Source organism: Diaphorina citri, unplaced genomic scaffold, assembly GCF_000475195.1.
Source record: "Diaphorina citri unplaced genomic scaffold, Diaci psyllid genome assembly version 1.1 scaffold130, whole genome shotgun sequence".
NCBI classification, from domain to species: Eukaryota; Metazoa; Arthropoda; class Insecta; order Hemiptera; family Psyllidae; genus Diaphorina; species Diaphorina citri.
In genome coordinates, this window is record NW_007377567.1 from 31,936 (window position 1) to 59,923 (window position 27,988).

General features: G+C 40.0%; 1 protein-coding gene across 1 annotated transcript; it reads right to left on the reverse strand.

Annotated features, from left to right (window-relative positions):
* Positions 1-75: 75 nt before the first annotated feature.
* On the reverse strand, positions 76-27,954 carry LOC103524981 (protein phosphatase 1 regulatory subunit 12B). Its single transcript, XM_026820225.1, has 8 exons — positions 27,483-27,954; positions 27,335-27,419; positions 23,469-23,720; positions 17,279-17,379; positions 16,380-16,524; positions 12,786-12,940; positions 12,224-12,423; positions 76-360 (listed from the first exon to the last, which is right to left on the reverse strand). Exons 1-8 carry the CDS (start codon positions 27,758-27,760, stop codon positions 227-229), a joined length of 1,350 nt encoding a protein of 449 aa, XP_026676026.1. The 5' UTR covers positions 27,761-27,954; the 3' UTR covers positions 76-226.
* Positions 27,955-27,988: the final 34 nt, after the last annotated feature.

Consider the following 27,988-nt stretch of genomic DNA (forward strand, 5'->3'; position numbering starts at 1 on the left):
CAGTTTACTTGACGCATTGACTGCGTCAAGTCCTAAAACAAGAAAATCACTTTTCCCTATTGTCATAGGTGTATGGGTATAGGTTCTGACTCATTGACTGAGTAGATAACTAGGTACTCAACTTTAAAGAGTAGTTTATATGACTCACTTACTCTTTATCTTTACACATCTCTAATCTGAAGGGATTCTATATCCTTTGTCCATGCTAGGAAAGTACCAAGGGTTCCTAGAGGACGTCCTCTATAAACTCACCCTCTAGCACCTCATCATCTCGAGTAGTGGACGTGATGTCATCATCTGAGGTACTCACGCTACTCACTGAACTACTGTCCTCCTCTTCTTCATCCTCAGAACCAAACGCTGCGTGAAAAATAAATAGCCGAGAACCGCGCATCAAAACTCACGCAAAGTGTGTTCTCAAGCTCACGCAAGCTTTTAAAAATAGTCTCCCACAGTCTAAATCTAAATTATATCCCGCCTTGAAGTAATGCCAAGCTTGCCTTGGCAGTGTGTAGCATCCCCCCAAAAAAAGTCTATATATCTTGCCCTCCTGGGAGAACAAGTTGCTAAGAGTACTGACCCGGAAGTTTCTGGGTTCGAATCCCAGCCGGAGCGGAAATATTCCCACAGTACTGCCCCTTGGAGGCACGAGGGGGTGAGACAAACCATGCGAGAAAGCAATGGGTTAGCGAGGACAAGGTTACAAACGGTTAAGTCAGGTTAGGGAGAGAGATTAATAATAACCCTCCTTGGGCTCAAAACAGAGTGAACCAAAGAACACAACACATAGAGCATCAGCAGGGAAGCAACGATATGCGATAGAGGGAAGCGATTACCAAACTTCAAACCGCATAGAACTGGGAGCAAAAAGGTCTAGCCTCTTTACACTCCGTTCCACTCTGTTTTTAGCCTTAAGGGTCTAATTTCTGAAAGGCGCGATATTTTATGTGTACGTGAATTGAATTGACTTCACAATCCATTTTCCCAAAGTAAATCCAGTTGTAGCTTCTAATTATTACAACACTAATTTCAGAAATGGTACCAGACCGTGATAAGTTGAATAGACCCTCTGTTTAAGTTAAGTAGAACCCTTTATTTCCACGCTTTAAGACGAGCTATTGCAGAGATCACGGTATACAAAGTTAATCAAACATATACAGCAGGCAAAACATAAGGGATATCATAGCATGAGGGTTAATCGATATTAATATTGGACGAACAAAAGGTAAATAACAAGGATAGTGTCTCAAATTTGACGGGGATTTGAACCCATGTCTTTCTAATTACCAACGGATTATTTACTGTGGCAGATTACTGAGACTATTAAGGTACGTTTACACTATCGTCGACCGACATCGACTAGTACCCATTTAAAGTAGGTAAGATAAAGTAGATTTTCGGCAGATTCATGTCGATCGACATAAGCATAGTGTAAACGCTGCTTTATAAAACCCAAAGAGTTAGGGACATGAAAACAAATATTAGTAACAATTTCAACTAGGTTGAAAAGGTTTAGGTCCATTGAGGTGGTGGTTATACAAAGAGTTAGGCTAGGCTATACCCTATCCAGATGGATATGGCAGCAATGAGTCATCGACCCAAAATGAAAGAACCAATCAGAATGCGAGAATTCCTTACATTGTTTTATTTTTATTGTCCGGGCCAAATTCTGTATGACTCGAGGCTACTCAAGTGCCACAGGGTGAGAGAAAAGTTCCCGAGCTTTGTAACCCTGCGTCTTAAGTCTTCCAACCTGATCTTTCAAGTCCCTGCCAAGATCATAAGTCTGCTTACAGAGGATGGTCTTCTATGTTGGTCTTTCGAGATATTTGCCCAAATTTCAGATCTGCAGATCTCAGAAGGCATGAGAATTTGACTGATGACCAAGTTAGAGTGATGATCATGCCAATCAAGCCGGTATCGGTATTGCAAACTACTGATCACCCTATGGTACTCTCAAATACTCGATTAAACACGTGAATTATTTTGTAAAATAATAATAATAATAAAATCTCTGGTGAACGACTTCGAGTACCTTCCTGGTCAAATCACCAATTTCACAACTACAAGTTGGACAATCCATGACAAGTTCTTCCACCCAACCAACCAACTACCTTCCTTCATACACAAAAAGCCCAATCTGAGGCTTAGGTGTAGGGGCTAGACAGCCCCAAAGGATGGGTTAAGCTTCTACGAACTAACTTCCTTCGAGAGGGGAAAAGCTGCCAAACTGAACTTGATCTTGACGACCAGACATTTGACCGGATTGTGATGACGTCACACATAAGTCTAGCTCTGACGTCAATACACACCTGGCAACACAGCACTGTGGTCACATTGGGAACATCTGAATTTTTTCTTTCTACGTCAGTGCTTCTCAAACTGTATACCGCGGCACCCTACTGTGCCATGAGATCGCCGAAGGTGTGCCGCGAGATTTGGGATTTTTCCTTGGAAGGTCACAAAATCAGAAAATTGATGAGAAAAAGAAAGATCACTGGCCAAATTAAGGCAAAAAAAGGCCTGCGGCGCTATTAAAAGGACATTTACAACATTCACGTGCTGGGGGGGGGGGGGAACTTTGAGAAGGACTGCCCTAAGAGCGGGGCGGGGAGGAGAACAAGGTGGCAGAATGTATAATGCGGGGAACTCCGGAGAGATTTCTTGGGTCAAGATTTCTCAGACCTAGCCCGTAGTCCAAGATGTATTTCACTAACTGCTCCGGGGCAATGGTGCCGTGTGTGAAGTCGCTATCTGAATGACCTTGAGTGACCTAGGGTCAAGTGAATTTAGAAATGTGAGATATGTACGTACCTACCTCATTTACATGATTTACAATTTACATAGTATACACCTCATGGCTAGCCAAATCGACATACTAAATATTAAGGCCCATTCCCACACTTGTGAGTTTCATTCGATTTTTTTTCCGAATGTCCTGTAGGCAATGTAATTTACATGAGAGTGTTCCCACTACATACGTCAACACAAAATGTCTTTGTATGTAATGTAATTTAAATGAGAGTGTTCCCACTTACGCACAACAGGATAGACTTTAGATTAGAGTCATATGAGATGGAATATAGCCACCTGATTTACACGGCTGGGATGGTTTAATTGTCCCTTCTTATTCCCTGTTGAAAAATAGGCCTCTCGTTATTCGTTTGATTTTTAGGCACTTGGCATTTTGCTTTTATAATATCAGCCTTTTCTTTTCAGACATTTTGGTCCTATATTTTCAGACTTGTTTCAAACATTTTGGTCTTATATTTTCAGGCTTGTTTCAGAAATTTAGGTCTTATATTTTCAGGCTGTTTCTAACATTTAGGTCTTATGTTTTCATGCTTGTTTGTAACATTTTGGTCTTATATGTAATGTCAGCCTCCAGGTTCATTTCCAACAATTTGATTCTTCTGATTTCAGGCTTGTATAGACAATAATCTGGACATGGTGGAGTTTTTGGTGGAGAACCACGCGGACGTGAACCGAGGTGATAATGAGGGCTGGACCCCCCTCCATGCGACGGCCAGCTGTGGCTTCCTCTCCATTGCCAAGTAAGTAGTCCGACCCTGGTCCCAAGGTTAGCTCCTCTCAGGGTAGAAAATTGGCCTGAGCCCGTGGCGCGGTCCCAGGGGAAGAAAGGGTCTAGAAAATTATCGCTGGTTTACTCCAGAGGTATTTGATCCTGTGTCTAGGGATAAGAGTTAGGAAGAGGGAACTCTAATATACCTAGGTAAGTAATTTTTTTAAGGCTTTAATGGCAGGATTCTTACTTAGTATAGTGAGCTCTTCCACCCAACAATATATGAAGAAATCTTTGAAAGAAGGGTAATTTTTCAGTAGAAAACAGTAAGTGGTCCTTCTCACAGATTTTCTTAAGTATAGAACCTCCCTTGGACTGTAGGTAGAACGGTAGAACCTTCTGTGTGTCTTTCCATTTTTTTACGGCAATATGGTATCATGTCCGTCTGGTATCAGTGGTATTTTAGTTTAGTTTTACAGGTAGATAATCCCTTTTGTCCATCATCGAGGTTTTAATCCGCCCCGGGCGAGAATCGAACCCGCGGCCTAGCGCTTACAAGGCAGACGCGCTACCAACTAAGCTAACTAGGCTGGCTAATGAAACTTGAGGGAAACGTTCTAAATAGGTATTGGGTTGTACATGAAAAAGGAATACTAATTCACTTTTTGCTAATGGGTATAATTTCTTTATAATAAAATTTACCAGTTTCACCCTTGGGGCATCTTCAGAAATTGACATGGTTGGATCTTCACAAAGTTCCGAGTCTTCCACCAAGAAATGTTTTGAACTCGAAAAAAAAATCCCTTAACCCTTATTGGATTTTGGGCTCAATAGGACCTTCGGGTGTTATTTAGGGCCCTTTTTTTCTGAGAGTTCTAATAACTGTTGCTAGTTACTTTCGTGAATCTGTTTAGATAGAGCAATACCGTTATTGTTTTTGTTACTGCCGTCGTGGGCACTAATTGTTTCTAATTGTTCACTTCGATACTGACACTGGGTCTCTTCTGTGTTAATTATGGTTCGCTTCATTTGTTTCTCTGTCCTACCTATCATATAGTGCCTGAAGAATGTCCCAGTAAACAGTTGGAAAATAGCACTGTTTTCTGCCGAGATTGAGGTGTCTAAGACCAGTATTACCATGTTCTAAACTAGGTAAGTGTAGGGTACCTAAACTAGGTAAGTATCGCTTGGAAGGGGTATCACGGAAAATCAATTGTCACGCTTCTGTCATTGTGATATGCCATGACGGCATGACCAAGCATATCCTGATGATTGATGAGTGAGTACCTACTGCATGTACTGAATGTAGTACACTCTGGTACACTACCTGAAGCAATTTGCACGCTGGGTTATCACTTATCATTGAACGAAGCGAGTTCCAAGATTTATTTCGACAATTTTACATTTGGTCTGCCTGTTTAATAATAATAATAGACTCTTGAGTGGAAGGCAACAACTAGGCGAGGTTAACGCCTTAGGCGTTCTCTACCACCTAACCCTTAGAGCTCCATTATTACGTGGTCAAAATTCTCAAATAAATGAGGATAAAATTCCATACCTCGGCTGGGATCGAACCCACGCCCTCCTGATTACCAGGCGAGCGTCTTGACCACTACGCCACCGAGGCAGATTTGTTTGACCATAGTTCTCGTACGGTTTGTCCGATTTTAATGAAACTTGAGGGAAACGTTCTAAATAGGTATTGGGTTGTATATGGAAAACGAATACTAAGTAATTCACTTTTTGCTAATGGGTATAATTTCTTTATAATAAAATTTACCAGTTTCACCCTTGGGGCATCTTCAGAAATTGACATGGTTGTCGAGGTTTATAGTGTCCCCTGTCCATTAGTGACATCAATAATAGCTAATAAACAATACGAGCTAATGAATGGTATTCTTATGTTCCAGATATCTAATAGAACACAGTGCTAATGTAGCGGCGTGTAATCGAGGTTTATAGTGTCCCCTGTCCATTAGTGACATCAATAATAGCTTAATAGCTAATAAACAATACGAGCTAATGAATGGTATTCTTATGTTCCAGATATCTAATAGAACACAGTGCTAATGTAGCGGCGTGTAATAATGACGGGGAGTTAGCCATTGACATAGCAGAGTCAGACGAGATGGAGGATCTTCTACAGCGACACATAGAACTGCAAGGTGAGTTTGAATGGTCAATTGGTCAGGACCACAATCTTGTCCATCTCTGTGGCCGAGTGGTCAAGCGCACTGACTCACAACCCGGAGGTACTGAGTTCGAATCCCGGCCAGGGCGGAAATTTTCTAACCAGACTTTTCCGTTCTTGGATAGGCATGGATGCAAAAGAATGTGCCTTGAAGTAATACGAAAGCGGTACCGAGGCACAATCTTTTTTAAGGACCACAATCTTTGCACTTTGCATTTCACACTTGTCAAAAGTTATGACGGCCAGCCTAGTTAGCTTGGTTGGTAGCGCGTCTGCCTTGTAAGCGCTAAGCCGCGGGTTCGATTCCTGCCCGCGGCGAATTTTATCCTGATGGGATAATGTTCGTTCTCGGAATGGCTGGCTTTCTCCTATCCTGTCTTCCTTCACTCTTCGATTTCGGGACGATAAGACCTTAGCAGTTACAGTTCCCTCTGTCAAACCTCTTAAAAAAAAAAGTTATGACGTAATATTAAAGAAGATCATTTGAAAAGCTTGTTATATCGATTGTCATGTATTGCAAGTGCAAACTTTGTTCAAGGAACGCAGCTCTGGTAGAGAAAGAGAGAGAGCAAGACCGGGTTATCAAAATATCGTATTATGTTAGTAAATACGGGGTACTTTGAGTATTTGATCAGAAGACTCTGTTGATATCAAGAAAGAGTTAGAGAATAGAGACAGAAAGAAGAAGAAGAGAGAAAAGATAAACTCGTATGAAAGTGAGACTGACCGTGAGGTGACCCACTTTATCCCATCTCTCTCTCTCTCTCTCTCACTCATCTTCTGTCTCTGTCTGGTGAGTCATGTGTACAGGTCTGTTGGTACACCAGACCATATCACCATGACCAGATGACTACGATATGACTAACTTGTGTCTGCCTCGGAGACTTGGCTCATTTTGGTGCACTGTGTGCTCTTTTGGAGCATGTTCATTTTGGTATACGCTGTGTGCTCTTGGAGTATGCTCATTTTGGTACCTTTTCTGCTCTTGGATTTGGCTAATTTTGGTACACTGTTTGCTCTTGGTGTATGCTCATTTTGGTACTTTGTATGCCCTTGGAGTATGTGTGATGAACTTGCAATGCAGCGTTTTGTACAGGGTGGTCTTGCAAGATGGTTTACAAGTTATCGCTAGGATGTTATAACTTTACAAGATGGTGTAATGCCTTTGAAACTACATTACCAAGACCTTTACAGGATGTACTCCATTCTTTTGAAATTTTGCTGAAACAGCAGGCACACTCCATTTGTTAAGGGTACAGGTTTACCCTGCCCTTGGGATTAATTTAATTTGAACAGACCATTTACTGATGAAAATTTGTAATGAAACAATAAGATGTAACCATGGTCTAAGGCAGTCTTATTCCTTCTGTGCCGCATCAATTTTTATTAGACCAGCCACTCACTATCAGCTAGACCTGACACCTGATGAGCATGAGCACACACACTGTCAGGTAGACCTGACACGTACGGCTGAAAAGGTCCGTTTGTCAGGTCTTACTGATATCTGATGAGCACAGTCACAGGGATCAGGTCTACCTGATAGTTACATGGACTGTCCTGGTATCCCAGCCGAGATATGAAATTTTGTCCTCAGCATTATTTAAGAATTTGACCATGATAATCGTAGTAGCCTACTGCTGGTCTAAAAGGACTATTGCTCGTTTGCTCCTATAACCAAGAGCTTTATCTATTACATTAATTGTATGCGTATTTCCCCCGTGAATTATCTCTCCATTTTTCTGGGAATTTGGTACATAGATTAAAAATTATCTTTTTTCGCAGTAATGCGTAAGGTCCGGTCTTTATCTTTTGGTTTTTGTGACAGGAACGCCAGAGGTCCGAGTTGCACGGAGCCTTGCAGTGAATGCAATTTAACTCTCATGACGACAGCTGACGGCATTGCATGACAAATGACAAGTCCTTGAGACAGATATTCGTACAATAGGTGAAGTACAGGAAGACAAGAGATAACGCTTGAATACTTCAACTCTTCAGTCTACATGCTAGGCTAGGGGAGAGCAGTTAGAACCGCTTGAAGAAATAGCCAGGGATGTTCTATGATTCGAAACCTAACAAACCATGGAATCCAAGGAGCGTGTTGCTTCACAGATTCATACGATAAAGTCATAAGTATCGGTAGTTCCCAGGAATACGATGACGTCATAATGACTCATCTTTGGGTGATAAAGTTAGTCAATAAAAATTACCTATCAACGGATTAGTCAATCATCTGCGATAACTTTTACTGAACGAAGGGAGTTTGAAGTTTTAATTGAACAATATTTCTTTCAGTCTGTCTGTACGTTTGTCTGTCTATTTCTGTTTACGATCTCGTATCTGTTTGTTTGTCTGTTTGTTCCACGAAAACTATCGAACAGTTAGTCCGATTATGGTGAAATTTGGGTTCATCACATAAAGGAAATCGGCTCATTAGATTTGGCCCACAGGGACCTTGTTTTCTTGAGTTCTACGATAATATACTGAACAACTAGTCTCTAATATGTGAAACCCCAATGTAGGTAACTAGGTATAGACTTGTAGGAAACCCAGAAAGAAATCCCCAGAAAAAAAGTAGTGAAGTGAGGGATCCTTCAAGATAGGAGAAAGTCAGCCGTTCCGGGAACGAACCTTATCTGTTTAGGATGGAATCCACGGCAGGAATCAAACCCGCGACCTAGCACTTACAAGGCAGACGCACTACCCTTCAAGCTAACTAGACTGGCGTGAGGGATCCTTTTTTTTACGAAAACAATAATTTGAGGCACTTACTTCATAACTTTGATATAACCCTTGGCGGCAGCTACGTGCAGTGCCGAAGCTCCGGTCTTTGGATTGGGCACATCCCCCAGACAGCCACTGGAGAGCCAGAACTTGGCATCCTCCAACATACTCCGCTCTTCAAATGTACGTGCATCTTCCGGATTGATACCTGCAAGGAGAGAACGGGAAAATCATTAGCGTTTGTTTTACCCCTAGGGCCACCAAGTAAGTTTAAACTCCGTTTAAATTTTAATCTCGGATTAAGCAATATGATTGGTTGATTTCAAAAAATTCCGCCAATCAGATTGTTTAAACCGAGATTAAAATTTAAACGGAGTTTAAACTCACTTTGTGGCCCCCGGCCTTAGGCTATGATTCAGTGCAATAGTCTTAAATAAAAATGGATGCGGCACAGAAAGAATAAGACTGCCTTAGACCATGTTTACATCTTATTGTTTCATTATAAATTTTCATCAGTAAATGGTCTGTTCAAATTAAATTAATCGCAAGGGCAGGGTAAACCTGTACCCTAAACAAATGGAGTGTGCCTGCTGTTTCAGCAAAATTTCAAAAGAATGGAATACATCCTGTAAAGGTCTTGGTAATGTAGTTTCAAAGGCATTACACCATCTTGTGAAGTTATAACATTCTAGCGATAACTTGTAAACCATCTTGCAAGATCACCCTGTACAAAACGCTGCATTGCAAGTTCATCACATATACAGTATACACATGTGTGCACTTTCATACTCCTTATATAGAAAATGTCCGCGGTTACTAAACCTATAAACTCCATACAGTGTCGGTCACTCTATAGATTAGTGACCCTCGCTCTACCAGTGCTGTAGGGACTATAGGGGACAGAGTGGTTTGGGAATCCAATGAAAGATTGGTGACAATTAACTCTCATGAAATTGCCCAACAGCCGAAGGACGAGATATCCGTTTTTTTTTTTTTTTTACTCTGTATTTTTCACTGGGGATTAGGAGAGTTTTTCAATATAAGTTTAAATATGACAATTTAGTATCTTGACTCGATAAAATTTCGTACTTATATTACGAGGGACATGGACAATACTTTGCACTGTCTCTATCCCGTCCTCCTTCTGTCTTCGATTTCGGGACGATAAGTAAAGATCTCTGTTGTTACAGTCCCTCTAATACCTCTTAAAAAATTGGGGAAAAAAAAAAACTTGGAGCTTCGAACTCAAATTGTGGTCCGGGCTATCAAATCTTAAAGTAGTTACTTCGTCCCCTTTTTACCCCCTTCTCTCGGATCCACCCCTGACGAGCGTAGGTACCTAGGTATTCATTGTAGTTCTAACTTCGTCCGATGCATTTCTTATCTGTTATCAGCATACAGTGTGCACCAGGTGGCGGTTCCCATTATCACTGGGGTCACCTGTTATCGGGAGAGATATGCCTGGACGATTTGAACCTAATGATGCGTGACTAAACAGCTAAACACAGGTCGGAGAGATTCGTGTGCTTTTTTTCCGTGAGTTTGTGAGATTCCGGAATATTGGAATGGGGAGATTGGAATTCACCGTGATAAGTAGTCCGAATACTAGGAAAATAGAGTGATTTTACATTTCTATTTCATCTGAGTTATTCACACCTATTTCATATACACAAAATTTAGCGTGCGATATAGCGCTAACAAAGCAGATGTCCTACTCTCCAAACTACAAAGGCCAGCCACTCACTATGAGGTAGATGACAGGTACACCTGATCAGGTTCGCCTGTCAGGTCTACCTTATAGTGTGTATGCTGCTCATCAGGTAGACCTGACAGACGGAACTTTTCAGCGTTACCTGTCAGTTCTACCTGATAGTGAATAGCTGGCCTAACGAGACTGGTCAAACTTTGAATTACAAATAACGCCAATAAGGGCTTACAACGATACGGCTGAAAATTATAACATCCTAGCGATAACTTGTAAACCATCTTGCAAGACCACCCTGTACAAAACGCTGCATTGCAAGTTCATCACATATACACATGAAGTTATAACATTCTAGCGATAACTTGTAAACCATCTTGCAAGATCACCCTGTACAAAACGCTGCATTGCAAGTTCATCACATATACAGTATACACATGTGTGCACTTTCATACTCCTTATATAGAAAATGTCCGCGGTTACTAAACCTATAAACTCCATACAGTGTCGGTCACTCTATAGATTAGTGACCCTCGCTCTACCAGTGCTGTAGGGACTATAGGGGACAGAGTGGTTTGGGAATCCAATGAAAGATTGGTGACAATTAACTCTCATGAAATTGCCCAACAGCCGAAGGACGAGATATCCGTTTTTTTTTTTTTTTTACTCTGTATTTTTCACTGGGGATTAGGAGAGTTTTTCAATATAAGTTTAAATATGACAATTTAGTATCTTGACTCGATAAAATTTCGTACTTATATTACGAGGGACATGGACAATACTTTGCACTGTCTCTATCCCGTCCTCCTTCTGTCTTCGATTTCGGGACGATAAGTAAAGATCTCTGTTGTTACAGTCCCTCTAATACCTCTTAAAAAATTGGGGAAAAAAAAAAACTTGGAGCTTCGAACTCAAATTGTGGTCCGGGCTATCAAATCTTAAAGTAGTTACTTCGTCCCCTTTTTACCCCCTTCTCTCGGATCCACCCCTGACGAGCGTAGGTACCTAGGTATTCATTGTAGTTCTAACTTCGTCCGATGCATTTCTTATCTGTTATCAGCATACAGTGTGCACCAGGTGGCGGTTCCCATTATCACTGGGGTCACCTGTTATCGGGAGAGATATGCCTGGACGATTTGAACCTAATGATGCGTGACTAAACAGCTAAACACAGGTCGGAGAGATTCGTGTGCTTTTTTTCCGTGAGTTTGTGAGATTCCGGAATATTGGAATGGGGAGATTGGAATTCACCGTGATAAGTAGTCCGAATACTAGGAAAATAGAGTGATTTTACATTTCTATTTCATCTGAGTTATTCACACCTATTTCATACGTATACCATCGTACTAAACTGACGGAAAAGCCCACTTTCTTTTCTGAACAACAAACACATTACGTCACTCAAATCTACTAACAGCTGTAATTCCTTTCGGACAAAGAGATTTCAAGAGCAGACGGGAAAATTGGAAAATTGTTAGCCGCTTTTACAAATGTCTAACTTGAATTGACATTCATAAAATTGTATGTCACTATACTATGTACGATAGTCCTACATACTGGACTCCCCACACGGGAATTTCGTCAAAAAAGACCCCCCATGTCAATCTAATACTAGGTAGGTACGAGTATTCAAGCCTTTAGTTCTCCAGATTGCGTTTTACCACACTTCTAACGTTTTACCACTGAGTTGCTGTGACTCTTTCTTCTGACTATTTTTAGGGAACATCTTTGGCGCTTCCCTGTATATCCATTACACACAACAGTGGTAAACCCTAAAGAATACCAAACTAACCAAAGCACAGTAGTAAGGTAGAGAGGGGTTGCACAATATATTTCTTGATAAATTGATAACTACCGATACTCTATCACCAGGGTCCTCTCTTCGTAGTTCCTAATCCTAACTAGCAGCCTTACCAACCTCACAGTGGAGAGGTTGGCGCAGTAGACATCGGATCTAGAGGTTGGTGGTTCTAGCCCAAGTCAAGTCATATATATCGAGGGGAACGTCATTTGTGAAACGCCGACCCCAAAAGAAATCGAGAAAAGTCATTAAATTTCACATCCCCGCCAGATATTGGTATCTCACCTTGTTCGTTACGATCGCCACCACCAGGAGCGCCACTACTCGTGTCCATTTTCCGATCTCTCACTTCCACCTTGGCCATCTTGTCCGCGGGCGTCGCATCCTCTTCACCTCCAATAGTGACACTTCCATCACCCCCACCGGATGGGGTGTGGGGTGCTTCCCCTCCAGCCTTCGATAGAGGGGATCTGTCCGAAGATAGCCTGGCGAGGAGAAATGACCAATTAATACATAGCTTAACTCCATACACAAAATTTAGCGTGCGATATAGCGCTAACAAAGCAGATGTCCTACTCTCCAAACTACAAAGGCCAGCCACTCACTATGAGGTAGATGACAGGTACACCTGATCAGGTTCGCCTGTCAGGTCTACCTTATAGTGTGTATGCTGCTCATCAGGTAGACCTGACAGACGGAACTTTTCAGCGTTACCTGTCAGTTCTACCTGATAGTGAATAGCTGGCCTAACGAGACTGGTCAAACTTTGAATTACAAATAACGCCAATAAGGGCTTACAACGATACGGCTGAGATATGGATCAGTACCTAATGACGATTCATCTTACCTTCGCTTAGGCAGAATATTGTTCCTCTGCTGTTGTTGTTTGCTGGCTATGTTGTTGATGTCTTGTTGACTTCGCTCCATGCTGGCCTGTTTCTTTCTCAGGTCCTCGAGGAAAGAGACCAGCTCTACGTCAGCAATGTCGAAACAGGTTTGCCCCTGGCGAAACAGACCGAGGAAGATCAAAGGGTTAATATTATCAGAAGAACCGCATTGAGTAAAAAAAAAAAAAAAAAAAAAAAAAATCCCGATGGTTCACTGAAGTTAAGCAACCTTTCGATTTGTTAATATCCGGTGGGGGGACCATTTGCATATCCCGATGGTTCACTGAAGTTAAGCAACCTTTCGAGTTGTTAATATCCGGATGGGTGACCATTTGGGCATTCCCGTGCTGCTGGCCAGACAAACTCTTTTTCCGGCCTAACTTCTTGGGCTGGGTAAGGTAAATGTGAGGAGGCGGTAGCTTGTTCCCAAATGGAGGGTAAAATTCCCGTTACTAAAGATAAAGCAGATTGTTAGTGTGATGTAAAGCTCTATCAAACAAACAATCTGACATGAAAGTGTGTAAGGTAGACGCTTTGGCACTCGCTGGCATATTGGCATGCCAGATGCCAAAGGAAGACATATTGGTATAGGTGGCGAGTGACAGTTAGCACCATTTTGGCACACGAGTTAAGTTTAGGTTGTTCGTACCGTGTGTGTGGGGAGCGTACTCCACAGACCTTTCATTCTAGGGGCAATTGTAAGATCTACCGCCTAATCATATTTTTCTTTTCCTTTTTTGACATCTATTTATTCTGTTCTATCTGGCTGGGGGACGTAAAACAGGGAGTAGACCAGCTTAGTCTAGCTCGGGGATATTGAACAGGGAGTAGACCAGCCTGAATTTCCCTTGCTAAAGAAATAGCAAAGGTTGAGTGCGAAGGGTGCCAAAACCAAATGTTAGCCCAAAGCAATCACCCTAGTTAGGGCTGATTGAGAGGCTGACGAAAAACGCCGACTCCGTCTGTACACGGGAAAAGGCGAAGAAAAATAAGAAGAAGACCCTAACAAACAGTGGATATGGTAGCTAAAGATCTCAGGTGTCAACTTGGTACTTGAAGCGCTGATTTATTGATCAGTAATTAACGACAGAGATCTCACATAGTACTATAACTAAGAGATCGGTCCAACTTCTAATTATCTCTATGATTCATTCACTGACCCATATACTAGTACATACAGCCAAGATACCTCTAGTTTGAACCACTCATATGTCGCGATAATTGTGAATTTCCTGACGATGACGATCTATTGTGATCTTTCTCTTGAGAGTGGGAGAGATGAGAATAGGTCACCTTGGAGAGAAAACTAGGCTCCATAAAATGAAAGTACACATTTGGGCCATTATTTCGAATGATTTATAGTTTTATAGGAGGGAGATATAGGAATATAGGATGTATCCAGTATTGAATGAAGGTATATGCAACAGGAGCTTACCAAAATTCACTCACTGCTTAAATAAACCAATCAGAATGGAACATTTTAAACTTTGATCAAAAATCCTACCCGATTGGTTGATTAATAACATTCGTGATTGATTATCTCAAAGTGGCATTCCGGCCCTAACTATTACAAAATTCAGAACTATTTCAATATCAAAATGAGTAATCTTTAAGAGCAAACAAAGAGTACCAAAATGAGCCAATTTTAAAGGTAAACCGACTACCAAAATGAGCATACTTTCTATCACCAGGGTCCTCTCTTCGTTGTTCCTAATCCTAACTAGCAGCCTTACCAGCCTCACAGTGGAGAGGTTGGTGCAGTAGACATCGGATCTAAAGGTTGGTGGTTCTAGCCCAAGTCAAGTCATATATATCGAGGGGAACGTCATTTGTGAAACGCCGACCCCAAAAGAAATCGAGAAAAGGTGCCTGAACAAGAAGTAGCCAAGAAGGTACAGAGGACCCCGATGGTACACAAGTTTGCTCACTGTGTACAATGCAAACGCTATTAGTGCTATTATTTTGTGTTTCACTATCATTTGATCTTGTGATTACAAGCGAGTGATCATTAGATGAAGAAAAGGTGTGGTCCCCCTATTAGATTTCCAGCTTTAATTTAATTTGATGAGAAGTAACATTTGAGTTCGAAATACGTACGAGTGGTATTTTTCTCATAACTGATAACTCTACTGTCCCTCAAAATGTAGCTAGAATAAGATTCGGTTATCAGTCGATTAATCGGTTGTTTTTCGATTAATCCAAGCCGTAAGCTAGATTATAATAATGAACAGTTCAATGAAGAGTTTAAGTTAGCTTGGAGTGTGGCACGCCTGCCTTGTAAGCGCTAGGTCGCGGGTTTGGGTCCCGGCTGGGGCGACCTTTATCCTAAACACAGAATGCTCGTTCACGGAAAGGCTGACCTTCTCCTATCCTGTCCTCCTGCTCTCTTCGATTTCGGAACGATAGGACCTCCGTAGCTACAGTTCCCTCTATCAAGCCTTCACTTGGTGAATCCCTCATCGTTTTGGTCGGCCAACTTATCACAAGCATTCTTCTTCCTGGCCTTTTCAGACGGGGTCGGCGTTTTTCGTCAACCTCTCAATCAGCCCTAGATAGGGTGTCACCCTTTCGCACTCAACCTTTGCTATTTCTTTAGTAAGGGAAATTTCAGGCTGGTATACTCATTGTTTAAAGTTCTCCAACCAGACTTATGTAACTTATCACAAGCATACAAGGTGCAAAATAAATTTGAGTTCGTCTAATGAAAAAATGTTACACCGTGTCATAAGAAAACAATACAACATGGGATAAGGACTATAAGGCGAAATGTCACTGTGTAATATTGCCCTACCGTACGTACATACACTATAGTGCGATTCCTTACTCGTTAAATATAGCTATAATGTGATTCCATGCAACTTTACACACACATTGCGCACGGTGTCTTGGTTCACATAAAAAAACAGCATGAGCGCATCATGTTACCTCTGGTACAATACCGGTCTTGGATCGTTCAACTTTTCTAGCTTGATATGAGGGAACTTTGGCATCTAACTTGAAAAAGGAATCCTTTCTAACTTGATATGAGGACATGAGGAGATTTTGGCATCATTCTTTGTTTGATATGCACTTCTTTGCGTTTAAATTCTATAAACACGACCTATAAAGTGATTCTATGCAGCTTTGCACACACAATGCGCCCGGTCACACAACCAACCTTTCTGCGCCTGCCGAGGTCACAAAGGCTTATAGTTCCTTTCAGAACTCCAATATATAGGAACCTACCTAATTAAGCGAACTTTAAGAAAATAACAAACTTCAAGACCAAACAGAGTAGGTAGTGTAGGTACCAAAATGAGGAATCTTCAAGAGCAAATAAATAGTTCAAAGAGAGTCAAATCCAAGACCAAACAAAGTACCGAAATGAGCAAATTCCAAGATCAAACAAAGTACCAAAATGAGCCAAATCCTAGAGTACCTAACCTATCAAAATGACTATTTCAACAATCTTCATGGATAGGTCCATATTAATAGAGAGAGGGAAAATCTATATAAGGTATTTTCCCTCTCTCCAGCAATATAAATAAAGTATATTGAACTGACTAGGTACTCACTACGTAATTTTTCACGTCCATATCACAGAAGTTCTCTACAAGGATTTGGCAAGCCTCACGTTGCGCCCAGTGTGCAGCAGCATGCAATGGAGTCCAGCCGTCATAGTCCTGGAAATTCAGATCTGCGCCCGCCTGGATCAGAATACTGGAAGCAAAATGTGAACAGTTGAGTAAATTATGTTGATGAAGTATTTTCTGGGCCAAATGTTTGCATATTTAGATTTGGTTGGGAGATTAAGTATAAAGGTACATAGCATCGCAACAAACATTATTTTTATTTTTATTTATTAAAGTGTTCTAACATTGAAACAACTGTCTTCTGATTGAATACCTATGTTTTGACAAAACCTAAATAACTCTAAAAATATTGGCTTACTTACCTATGTCACTGTTTGGTTCAGAGTTTTTCACGGATAGAAACTAAATCTTACGAAGTATGGACCCTATGGTCTTTTAAAAGTTCCAAATTCCAAAAATATCAAAACAGCTAACACTTGGTTCAGCGAATGCAAACTATTTGACGATTTATTAAAACCATTCTTTGTTTGGTTTTGACACATGAAAAATAAGTCCTTCTCGTCTTTAGTTAATTCCAATCACAAGTACGACAAATATGGTAGGTATACGTTTTCAACGAATGTTAAGAATTTTGACGCGTATGGTTAATACTTAATTAGAAGTATCGTCAGGTAACACGCGCGTACACCATCGTACTAAACTGATGGAAAAGTCCACTTTCTTTTCTGAACAACAAACACATTACGTCACTCAAATCTATTGAGAGCTGAAGTTCCTTTGAGGCTCTTTGCTTAAAAGCTGAGCGAAATTTGTTTCCCCCAAATCGAGGTATATCTTGAAATGACATTCATGATTTTTTACCAAACTACTGAGACTCTAACCCTGGTCCACCAGATTGCACGTTCAACGTTTTACCACTGAGTTGCTGTGACTCTTTCTTCTGACTATTTTTAGGGAACATCTTTGGCGCTTCCCTGTATATCTATTACACACAACAGTGGTAAACCCTAAAGAATACCAAAGTAACCAAAGCACAGTAGTAAGGTAGAGAGGGGTTGCACAATATATTTCTAAAAATAAGTCCTTCTCGTCTTTAGTTAATTCCAATCACAAGTACGACTTTGCTGAACGAATGTTAATGTTAAGTATTTTGACGAATATGGTAGGTATACGTTTTCAACGAATGTTAAGAATTTTGACGCGTATGGTTAATACTTAATTAGAAGTATCGTCAGGTAACACGCCAATACGTTTTCAACGAATGTTAAGATTTTTGACGCGTATGGTTAATACTTAATTAGAAGTATCGTCAGGTAACACGCTAAACACTAGGGCGACTAATCACAGTAGGTCTCCACATACGATAATACCATAAGCACCGGTAGTTCCCAGGAATACAATGACATCATAATGACTCATCTTTGGGTGAGATAAAGTTAGTCAATAAAAATTACCTATCAACGGATTAGTCAATCATAAGCGATAACTTTAACTGAACGACTTGAGTTTGAAGTTTTAATTGAACGATATTTTTTTCAGTTTGTCTGTATGTCTGTTTCTGTTTGTTTGTTCCGCGATAAATTTGGGTTCATCATATAAAGTAAATTTGATTACCATAGGGATCGGGACCTTTTTTCGGTGCTCCTTTGTATCAAGTGCTATTAACACGATTCTCAAACTTTGGTCCGATTTTTATGAAATTTTGAAAACATGTTTCATTCACAAAGGAAATTCGTCTTCAGATAATGTATCAAAATGAGTAATCTTTAAGAGCAAACAAAGAGTACCAAAATGAGCCAATTTTAAAGGTAAACCGACTACCAAAATGAGCATACTCCAAGGGCATACAAAGTACCAAAATGAGCATACACCAAGAGCAAACAGTGTACCAAAATTAGCCAAATCCAAGAGCAGAAAAAGTACCAAAATGAGCATACTCCAAGAGCACACAGCGTATACCAAAATGAACATGCTCCAAGAGTACACAGTGCACCAAAATGAGCCAAGTCTCCGAGGCAGACACAAGTTAATCATAGTCGTAGTCATCTGGTCATGGTGTTATGGTCTGGTATACCAACAGACCTGTACACATGACTCACCAGACAGAGACAGAAGATGAGTGAGTGAGTGAGAGAGAGAGAGAGATGGGATAAAGTGGGTCACCTCACGGTCAGTCTCACTTTCATACGAGTTTATCTTTTCTCTCTTCTTCTTCTTGCAAGCCTGAAATCAGAAGAATCAAAGTGTTGGAAATGAACCTGAAGGCTGACATTACATATAAGACCAAAATGTTACAAACAAGCATGAAAACATAAGACCGAAATGTCTGAAACAAGCCTGAAAACATAAGACCTAAATGTTAGAAACAGCCTGAAAATATAAGACCTAAATTTCTGAAACAAGCCTGAAAATATAAGACCAAAATGTTTGAAACAAGTCTGAAAATATAGGACCAAAATGTCTGAAAAGAAAAGGCTGATATTATAAAAGCAAAATGCCAAGTGCCTAAAAATCAAACGAATAACGAGAGGCCTATTTTTCAACAGGGAATAAGAAGGGACAATTAAACCATCCCAGCCGTGTAAATCAGGTAGCTAATATATTCCATCTTATATGACTCTAATCTAATGTCTATCCTGTTGTGCGTAAGTGGGAACACTCTCATTTAAATTACATTACATACAAAGACATTTTGTGTTGACGTATGTAGTGGGAACACTCTCATGTAAATTACATTGCCTACAGGACATTCGGAAAAAAAATCGAATGAAACTCACAAGTGTGGGAATGGGCCTTAATATTTAGTATGTCGATTTGGCTAGCCATGAGGTGTATACTATGTAAATTGTAAATCATGTAAATGAGGTAGGTACGTACATATCTCACATTTCTAAATTCACTTGACCCTAGGTCACTCAAGGTCATTCAGATAGCGACTTCACACACGGCACCATTGCCCCGGAGCAGTTAGTGAAATACATCTTGGACTACGGGCTAGGTCTGAGAAATCTTGACCCAAGAAATCTCTCCGGAGTTCCCCGCATTATACATTCTGCCACCTTGTTATACATTAATGATTATTTTTATTGTCCGGGCCAAATTCTGTATGACTCGAGGCTACTCAAGTGCCACAGGGTGAGAGAAAAGTTCCCGAGCTTTGTAACCCTGCGTCTTAAGTCTTCCAACCTGATCTTTCAAGTCCCTGCCAAGATCATAAGTCTGCTTACAGAGGATGGTCTTCTATGTTGGTCTTTCGAGATATTTGCCCAAATTTCAGATCTGCAGATCTCAGAAGGCATGAGAATTTGACTGATGACCAAGTTAGAGTGATGATCATGCCAATCAAGCCGGTATCGGTATTGCAAACTACTGATCACCCTATGGTACTCTCAAATACTCGATTAAACACGTGAATTATTTTGTAAAATAATAATAATAATAAAATCTCTGGTGAACGACTTCGAGTACCTTCCTGGTCAAATCACCAATTTCACAACTACAAGTTGGACAATCCATGACAAGTTCTTCCACCCAACCAACCAACTACCTTCCTTCATACACAAAAAGCCCAATCTGAGGCTTAGGTGTAGGGGCTAGACAGCCCCAAAGGATGGGTTAAGCTTCTACGAACTAACTTCCTTCGAGAGGGGGGAAGCTCCCAAACTGAACTTGATCTTGACGACCAGACATTTGACCGGATTGTGATGACGTCACACATAAGTCTAGCTCTGACGTCAATACACACCTGGCAACACAGCACTGTGGTCACATTGGGAACATCTGAATTTTTTCTTTCTACGTCAGTGCTTCTCAAACTGTATACCGCGGCACCCTACTGTGCCATGAGATCGCCGAAGGTGTGCCGCGAGATTTGGGATTTTTCCTTGGAAGGTCACAAAATCAGAAAATTGATGAGAAAAAGAAAGATCACTGGCCAAATTAAGGCAAAAAAAGGCCTGCGGCGCTATTAAAAGGACATTTACAACATTCACGTGCTGGGGGGGGGGGGGAACTTTGAGAAGGACTGCCCTAAGAGCGGGGCGGGGAGGAGCAAACAGACAGACCAAATGTAAAATTGTCGAAATAAATCTTGGAACTCGCTTCGTTCAATGATAAGTGATAACCCAGCGTGCAAATTGCTTCAGGTAGTGTACCAGAGTGTACTACATTCAGTACATGCAGTAGGTACTCATCAATCATCAGGATATGCTTGGTCATGCCGTCATGGCATATCACAATGACAGAAGCGTGACAATTGATTTTCCGTGATAGCTTCCAAGCGATACTTACCTAGTTTAGGTACCCTACACTTACCTAGTTTAGAACATGGTAATGCAGTGCAACCAATGCAACCTATAAGTACCTACTTCGAATATGTATCTACAATAGGTGCTTTATGTATAGGTGCTTTATGTACTATGTAGGGCTTGTTCAACAGACAAAAGGCCTAGGATAATTATTACAAGATTTAAAGGAAGGAGGGAGGGAAAGAGGGAGGCACACATAAAAAAAAGGGAAAAGAGGGGATTTCAGTGCCTGCTGTCTCTCTCGGGTCAGAGACATTACAGGCAGAGAGGAAGAGAGAGAGAGAGAGAGAGAGGAGGTTCTAAATTTAGACCATAGAACATTGAGGCTTACTCATACGCTTGGTGTATTGTGAGGCCGCTTATACACCTACCTATAACAGCGTATACCTACTCGTGTACCTTCACTATGCTCAGTCCATTGGTCAGAAAGGGATAAATAATATTGCTCATATTATTGCTTATACTACTCGCATTAGACCAAAGTGCTTGGTGCTTTTTTATACTGATCGAACGGGACTGAAAAGTCCCTTTACTCCGGCAGTAGGCTACTACTATTACTGATACTGATGTGGTCCAATTCTCAAACACTGTCGATGAAAAAAAATAAATGGGATTGAACCCACGCCCTCCTGTTTACCAGGCGAGCGCCTTGACCACTACACCACCAAGGCAGAAAAGCATAAATAATATTGCTTATAATGCTCATGACCTTTGCTACCCGAATGAGACTAAAGAGTTCCTTTATCACAGCTTTGTAATGCATTTGGGCAAACCTGCAACCCTGTGATTTCAAAACGAGCTCCTTTACCTCAGCAGTAATCTCTAGATACTAAGGAACGTTATTTACTGTGGTCAAAGGCTCAAATTAAATAATGAGGATAAAATTCTATGCCTCGGTCAGGATTTGAATCTGCGCTTACCAACTCCCTAGAAACTAGCCTTCTACTTCTAGCTACCCATAAAGCCAAATCTAACTCTCTTCAAACATTTGAAGTTCGCATGAAGCGTCCCTGAGTTCAATTAAATCCACCTAGGAGCATAAATGCATAATGCACAAACGTGACATAATTTCTCATATAAAATACTTTTCTCACAATAAAAATGTCACCTATTACCAGAGGGAATGAAATTTAGATAGAATTAAACGGTATTTACTGTGGTCAAAGGCTCAAATTAAATAATGAGGATAAAATTCTATGCCTCGTTCGAATCTGCGCTTACTAACTCCCTAGGAACTAGCCTTCTAGCTACCCATAAAACCAAATCTAACTCTCTTCAAACATTTGAAGTTCGCATGAAGCGTCCCTGAGTTCAATTAAATCCACCTAGGAGCATAAATGCATAATGCACAAACACAATTGTGACATAATTTCTCATATAAAATACTTTTCTCACAATAAAAATGTCACCTATTACCAGAGGGAATGAAATTTAGATAGAATTAAACGTTTTCTTCATCGCGATAATAATGGGCGCATTCAAATGGCCTCCTAATTTATCACAATCATCTCGGTAGGTACATTATTTTCTCTCCCATCAGATACTGCATATAGTTTTCGCTTCCCATTGTGAATTGAAGTATTCAAGCGTTATCTCTTGTCTTCCTGTACTTCACCTATTGTACGAATATCTGTCTCAAGGACTTGTCATTTGTCATGCAACGCCGTCAGCTGCACTGCTAATGTCATGAGAGTTAAATTGCATTCACTGCAAGGCTCCGTGCAACTCGGACCTCTGGCGTTCCTGTCACAAAAACCACAAGATAAAGACCGGACCTTACGCATTACTGCGAAAAAAGATAATTTTTAATCTATGTACCAAATTCGCAGAAAAATGGAGAGATAATTCACGGGGGTAGGTAATACGCATACAATTAATGCAATAGATAAAGCTCTTGCTTATAGGAGCAAACGAGCAATAGTCCTTTTAGACCAGCTGTATTAGGCTACTACGATTATCATGGTCAAATTCTTAAATAATGCTGAGGACAAAATTTCATATCTCGGCTGGGATACCAGGACAGTCCATGGAGAGTTATAAAAGATAAAACAAACTCTGCAGCCATACCACCAAGATAAACTACCAAACACAATAAAAAAAAAAACATGTTCACAGAAAACCAATTTTGACTGAATATTAATTTATACATAGGTAGACAAGAAAGTAGTTACTTTAATGAAGCAAGTAGGTACTTATCATTTGGACAAGTTATGCCTTCAAAAGCTAAACATAGAGCAAAAGCTAAAGGTTGAATGAATACTGTATTTAGGATAGAAACCACATCAGCTTATAGATAAGCAACTTGATCACTACTGACAGAAATTGACTTCATGGTGTTTGTACTTCTTGACATTAATGTTGAGGATCATATGGACAAATAACAGAACTGAACCCCTTATGTCTGATATGACCGCAAATTCAGTTTAAGAAATACTGGTATGTGTAAATCAAATGAGTGATGTTGAAGAAAACCCTCAACATGGTGTGAACTGTGAACTCTCAGTGGTAAGTTGGCAAAAGAGATTGTACACTTAGGGATTAGTTTTTGCTTTCCTGAATGTTGATTTTGAAGTTATACAATCCTTTTTCAACACTTGGTCCAATTCTGATGTCATTAGATAAAAATGCTACATAAGAAGGTCATTCACCAATACATTTTGGGCTTCATTCCTTTGACGGCAATGTGTGAGTCCCTAGAGTGAGGACCACAGTTCAATGAACTATTTAGTTACTGAAGGGGCAAAGTTGAGGCTGATTTGCTTACCTGATGAAGGGCAGTGAGTCCATCTACATTGGCAGTGTTGATATCTGCTCCAGACTTGAGTAGGTTCAACACCTCTTCCTTATCACTAGAGGCACACGCGGCTAAAAACACACACCCAGACGAGAACTTTATTTTCTTTGGTTTGTTTCCCATCTCCGAGGGCTGACGGTTGGTTTCGGACTCTTCCCATCGCTTTAGCTGTTCTGCCCTTTTGAACAGAGCAGAACTGGACCGAGTTTCAGACATTGGATTCTAAACACAAGCACAACGAAAGAAAACACATAAATATGTACAAAAGAGAACCGATAATCGAAGGGTTTAATCACAAACGCCTCGCTTTAATTAAATGCATAGCTCATAAATTTAACTAATAATTAAATCTACGGCAACCACATAAAAACTTGAACGATTTTAGTACTTTTTCGACAAAACTCACAAAAGTTGATTAGTACTATGTACTTAGTAGTCAATCCGTGTTCCTAGAGGAAATACCTTAAACGTGTAATAGGTGTAGTCTGGTCATCTAGTCAAGCATGGCAATTAGTGATGGGTAAATACCCGGGTACTTATTTTTGGGGTAAATACCCAATTTTTATAAATACCCGGGTATTTTCAAGAAGCGCCTCAGTCGAATTGTGCCCGGGAAATTAAAAAAAAAAAAAAATCAAGTGACGATGTTTTTTGTTTATTTTTCTTCATTTTTTAAAAATACCCGGGTAAATACCCAATTTTTATTTACCCACCCAGTGGGTATTTACCCACGACCCATCACTAATGGCAATAGGTAAGTTATAAGCTAAAAAAAGGTAAGTAGGTACCTACCTAAGTGCCTAAATAGTCGAGACTGGTGCAGTCCAACTAAAATCTAAGCAACTCCTCGAATGGCATACAGAAGACCAACAAAACAAGATCATGGTTAGAAAAACAAGATGGTGAAACAGACTCGCCGATTAACGTGCAAAAAAAACCTCGCCACTGTAATGGACAATTCGACATGGGTCAGTAGAAGTACCAGATATTTCGTCTTCCACGAGTTGTTTTCGATTTTCGAGAATTCGAACATCTTCAATAAATTGAGATGTTGCCTCTCTCCCCCTGCTCCATATTTACAACATCTTGTTCAATTTTAACACACCGCCAACGTGATGAAACACCTAAACTCTTCAAATGAAACTCTTCTGTTCCAATAGATTGTCGTTTCAACGCGAAACGGCGTAGCTGGAAAATCTCAATATTTCGGAAACCGAACAACGGAAAACAAAAAACACATTTTATGTTTTAATATTCTAATTTCTAATCCTAATATTATAATGTAAAATGGGATCCATATCCCGTAAGCTTTAAAAAAAAAAAAAAAAAAAAAAAAAAAAAAAAAAAAACAGGCAGAAAGTAAAAAAATAAAGACACTAGAAATTAACCAGTTTGAATATTTATCATCGAAATTGACTGGACACCCTGTAGAGTCAAAGAGTCAAACAAAATAAGGTTGAATGCAAAAGTGTCCAATGGATCACTGAGGTTGAGCGACGTTGTGTGTAGTTGGTATCGCCACTTCGTATTGGAGGCGATGATAAGTTTCGAATTTTATCAGTTCGACATCACCAAGCTTCGAGGCTCCCAGCGTGTTTACTCTCAACATAAACATAATGTATTATTAGGTCACGAAATACTCTACTGGGTAGAAATAGGAATAAGCGTATAGCATATAGGCACATTACTTGAGGTAAATGAAGTTATCAAATCCAATCCACCATCAGAAACTGATGGATTTAAAGTAAATAGTGTACTTAGTGTACTTACCTAACCTTAGTAGGTAGGTACCTATACCTACTTAGATTAGCTCAATATAGTAAATTATCTTTTCTCCCGCTTATCTAAGTACTTATTTACCTACCTATAGGTAATGCATCAAAAATAATGAAATTGTCAATCCTTACAGGAAACAGAGTTTCCTACATACATTACTTACCAAGGGAAAACAATGTTCAGGCATACTTAGTTTCCTATGTGAATTAGAATTATTGTAATACAGGTATAGGTGGTACATAATGGGTACCTACATGTAGATCCATGCTGACCAAGGTAAATAAGCTCAGAATTAAGATAAACACCGAACTTAATCCTGTTTTAATCCAGCTTAGTAAGCCACGACTTAAGTAGGCATTTGTGAGAAATGAGGAACCAACCGACTAAGTACAACATGGGAAAATAGACCTGCATTCCCAAAAGTTTAACATTGTGTCACTTCTACATAGATATGCAATACAAAAGTTAACTATTATATCACTTCTTGACATCCCTATCTAAACATGTGTTCTGTTCAGTGTGACATGCTCGAGCATACCACAATGAATTAGTGCAAGGTACCCGGGAGGTGAAGAGTGGTCAGACAAGGGTGCCCCCGTAATGCCTTGCTGTTGCTGTATACTTAAATAGAACAGGCTTGCCAAAAATCATTTGAGAAAATAAGGGAAATATTGTTTCCAACATGAGCGTTGTATTGGAGAGCAAGAGAGTAATTTTTGTACCGAGATACTCTTCAGTGCTCGAGTGCTACCTTTAATAAAGTGGACATTTTATCATCCCAAAATTGAAGAGAGGAGGACCTGGTAGGAGCTTCTTTTCTAAGAATGAACCCTACTTATATTTTTTTATTTTTTTTTTCCTATAAATTTAGGATAAAGTTTGTCCAGCATGAGAGTTGAACTCACAACCTTGTGCTTAAAAAGCAGCTGCACTACCTTAACAAACTAAGTAGATACCTACCTATTTAGCCAGGTACTTAGTTTTGGTACAAGTAAGTAACTAAGTTGATAAATATGAGACTGTGAAAGAGTACAGAAGAGCTTTTTCATATTGTTTTACATATGTAGAAAACATTATGTACCATGGCATATTTCTGTACTCAACTATTTCACTGTTCATACATCACCGAGCAAGGCTAACTCTCACACAAATCATGTTTTACACTCAATTTCATTTTTCTATTTTCAGTTGAATATTCTCTACAACTAGGGAAACTGACAGAGATTGTTAGGTTGGTATAGGTACTATCTAAGAGAGAGGTTAAGCAACTTTTCAGTCTTATTCAACCTTGATAAAAAGTATAACACAAGCACAAGGAATCAGAGTTATAAAAGATAAAACAAACTCTGCAGCCATACCACCAAGATAAACTACCTAACACAATAAAAAAAAACATGTTCACAGAAAACCAATTTTGACTGAATATTAATTTATACATAGGTAGACAAGAAAGTAGTTACTTTAATGAAGCAAGTAGGTACTTATCATTTGGATAAGTTATGCCTTCAAAAGCTAAACATAGAGCAGAAGCTAAAGGTTGAATGAATACTGTCTTTAGGATAGAAACCACATCAGCTTGTAGATAAGCAACTTGGTCACTATACTGATAGAAATTGACTTCATGGTGTTTGTACTTCGTGACATTAATGTTGAGGATCATATGGACAAATAACAGAACTGAACCCCTTATGTCTGATATGACCGCAAAGAGTTTTCAGTTTAAGAAATACTGGTATGTGTAAATCAAATGAGTGATGTTGAAGAAAAACCTCAACATGGTGTGAACTGTGAACTCTCAGTGGTAAGTTGGCAAAAGAGATTGTACACTTAGGGATTAGTTTTTGCTTTCCTGAATGTTGATTTTGAAGTTATACAATCCTTTTTCAACACTTGGTCCAATTCTGATGTCATTAGATAAAAATGCTACATAAGAAGGTCATTCACCAATACATTTTGGGCTTCATTCCTTTGACGGCAATGTGTGAGTCCCTAGAGTGAGTACCACAGTTCAATGAACTACTTAGTTACTGAAGGGGCAAAGTTGAGGCTGATTTGCTTACCTGATGAAGGGCAGTGAGTCCATCTACATTAGCAGTGTTGATATCTGCTCCAGACTTGAGTAGGTTCAACACCTCTTCCTTATCACTAGAGGCACACGCGGCTAAAAACACACACCCAGGACCACAGTTCAATGAACTATTTAGTTACTGAAGGGGCAAAGTTGAGGCTGATTTGCTTACCTGATGAAGGGCAGTGAGTCCATCTACATTGGCAGTGTTGATATCTGCTCCAGACTTGAGTAGGTTCAACACCTCTTCCTTATCACTAGAGGCACACGCGGCTAAAAACACACACCCAGACGAGAACTTTATTTTCTTTGGTTTGTTTCCCATCTCCGAGGGCTGACGGTTGGTTTCGGACTCTTCCCATCGCTTTAGCTGTTCTGCCCTTTTGAACAGAGCAGAACTGGACCGAGTTTCAGACATTGGATTCTAAACACAAGCACAACGAAAGAAAACACATAAATATGTACAAAAGAGAACCGATAATCGAAGGGTTTAATCACAAACGCCTCGCTTTAATTAAATGCATAGCTCATAAATTTAACTAATAATTAAATCTACGGCAACCACATAAAAACTTGAACGATTTTAGTACTTTTTCGACAAAACTCACAAAAGTTGATTATCCAAAAAAAGGTAAATAGAAAAATC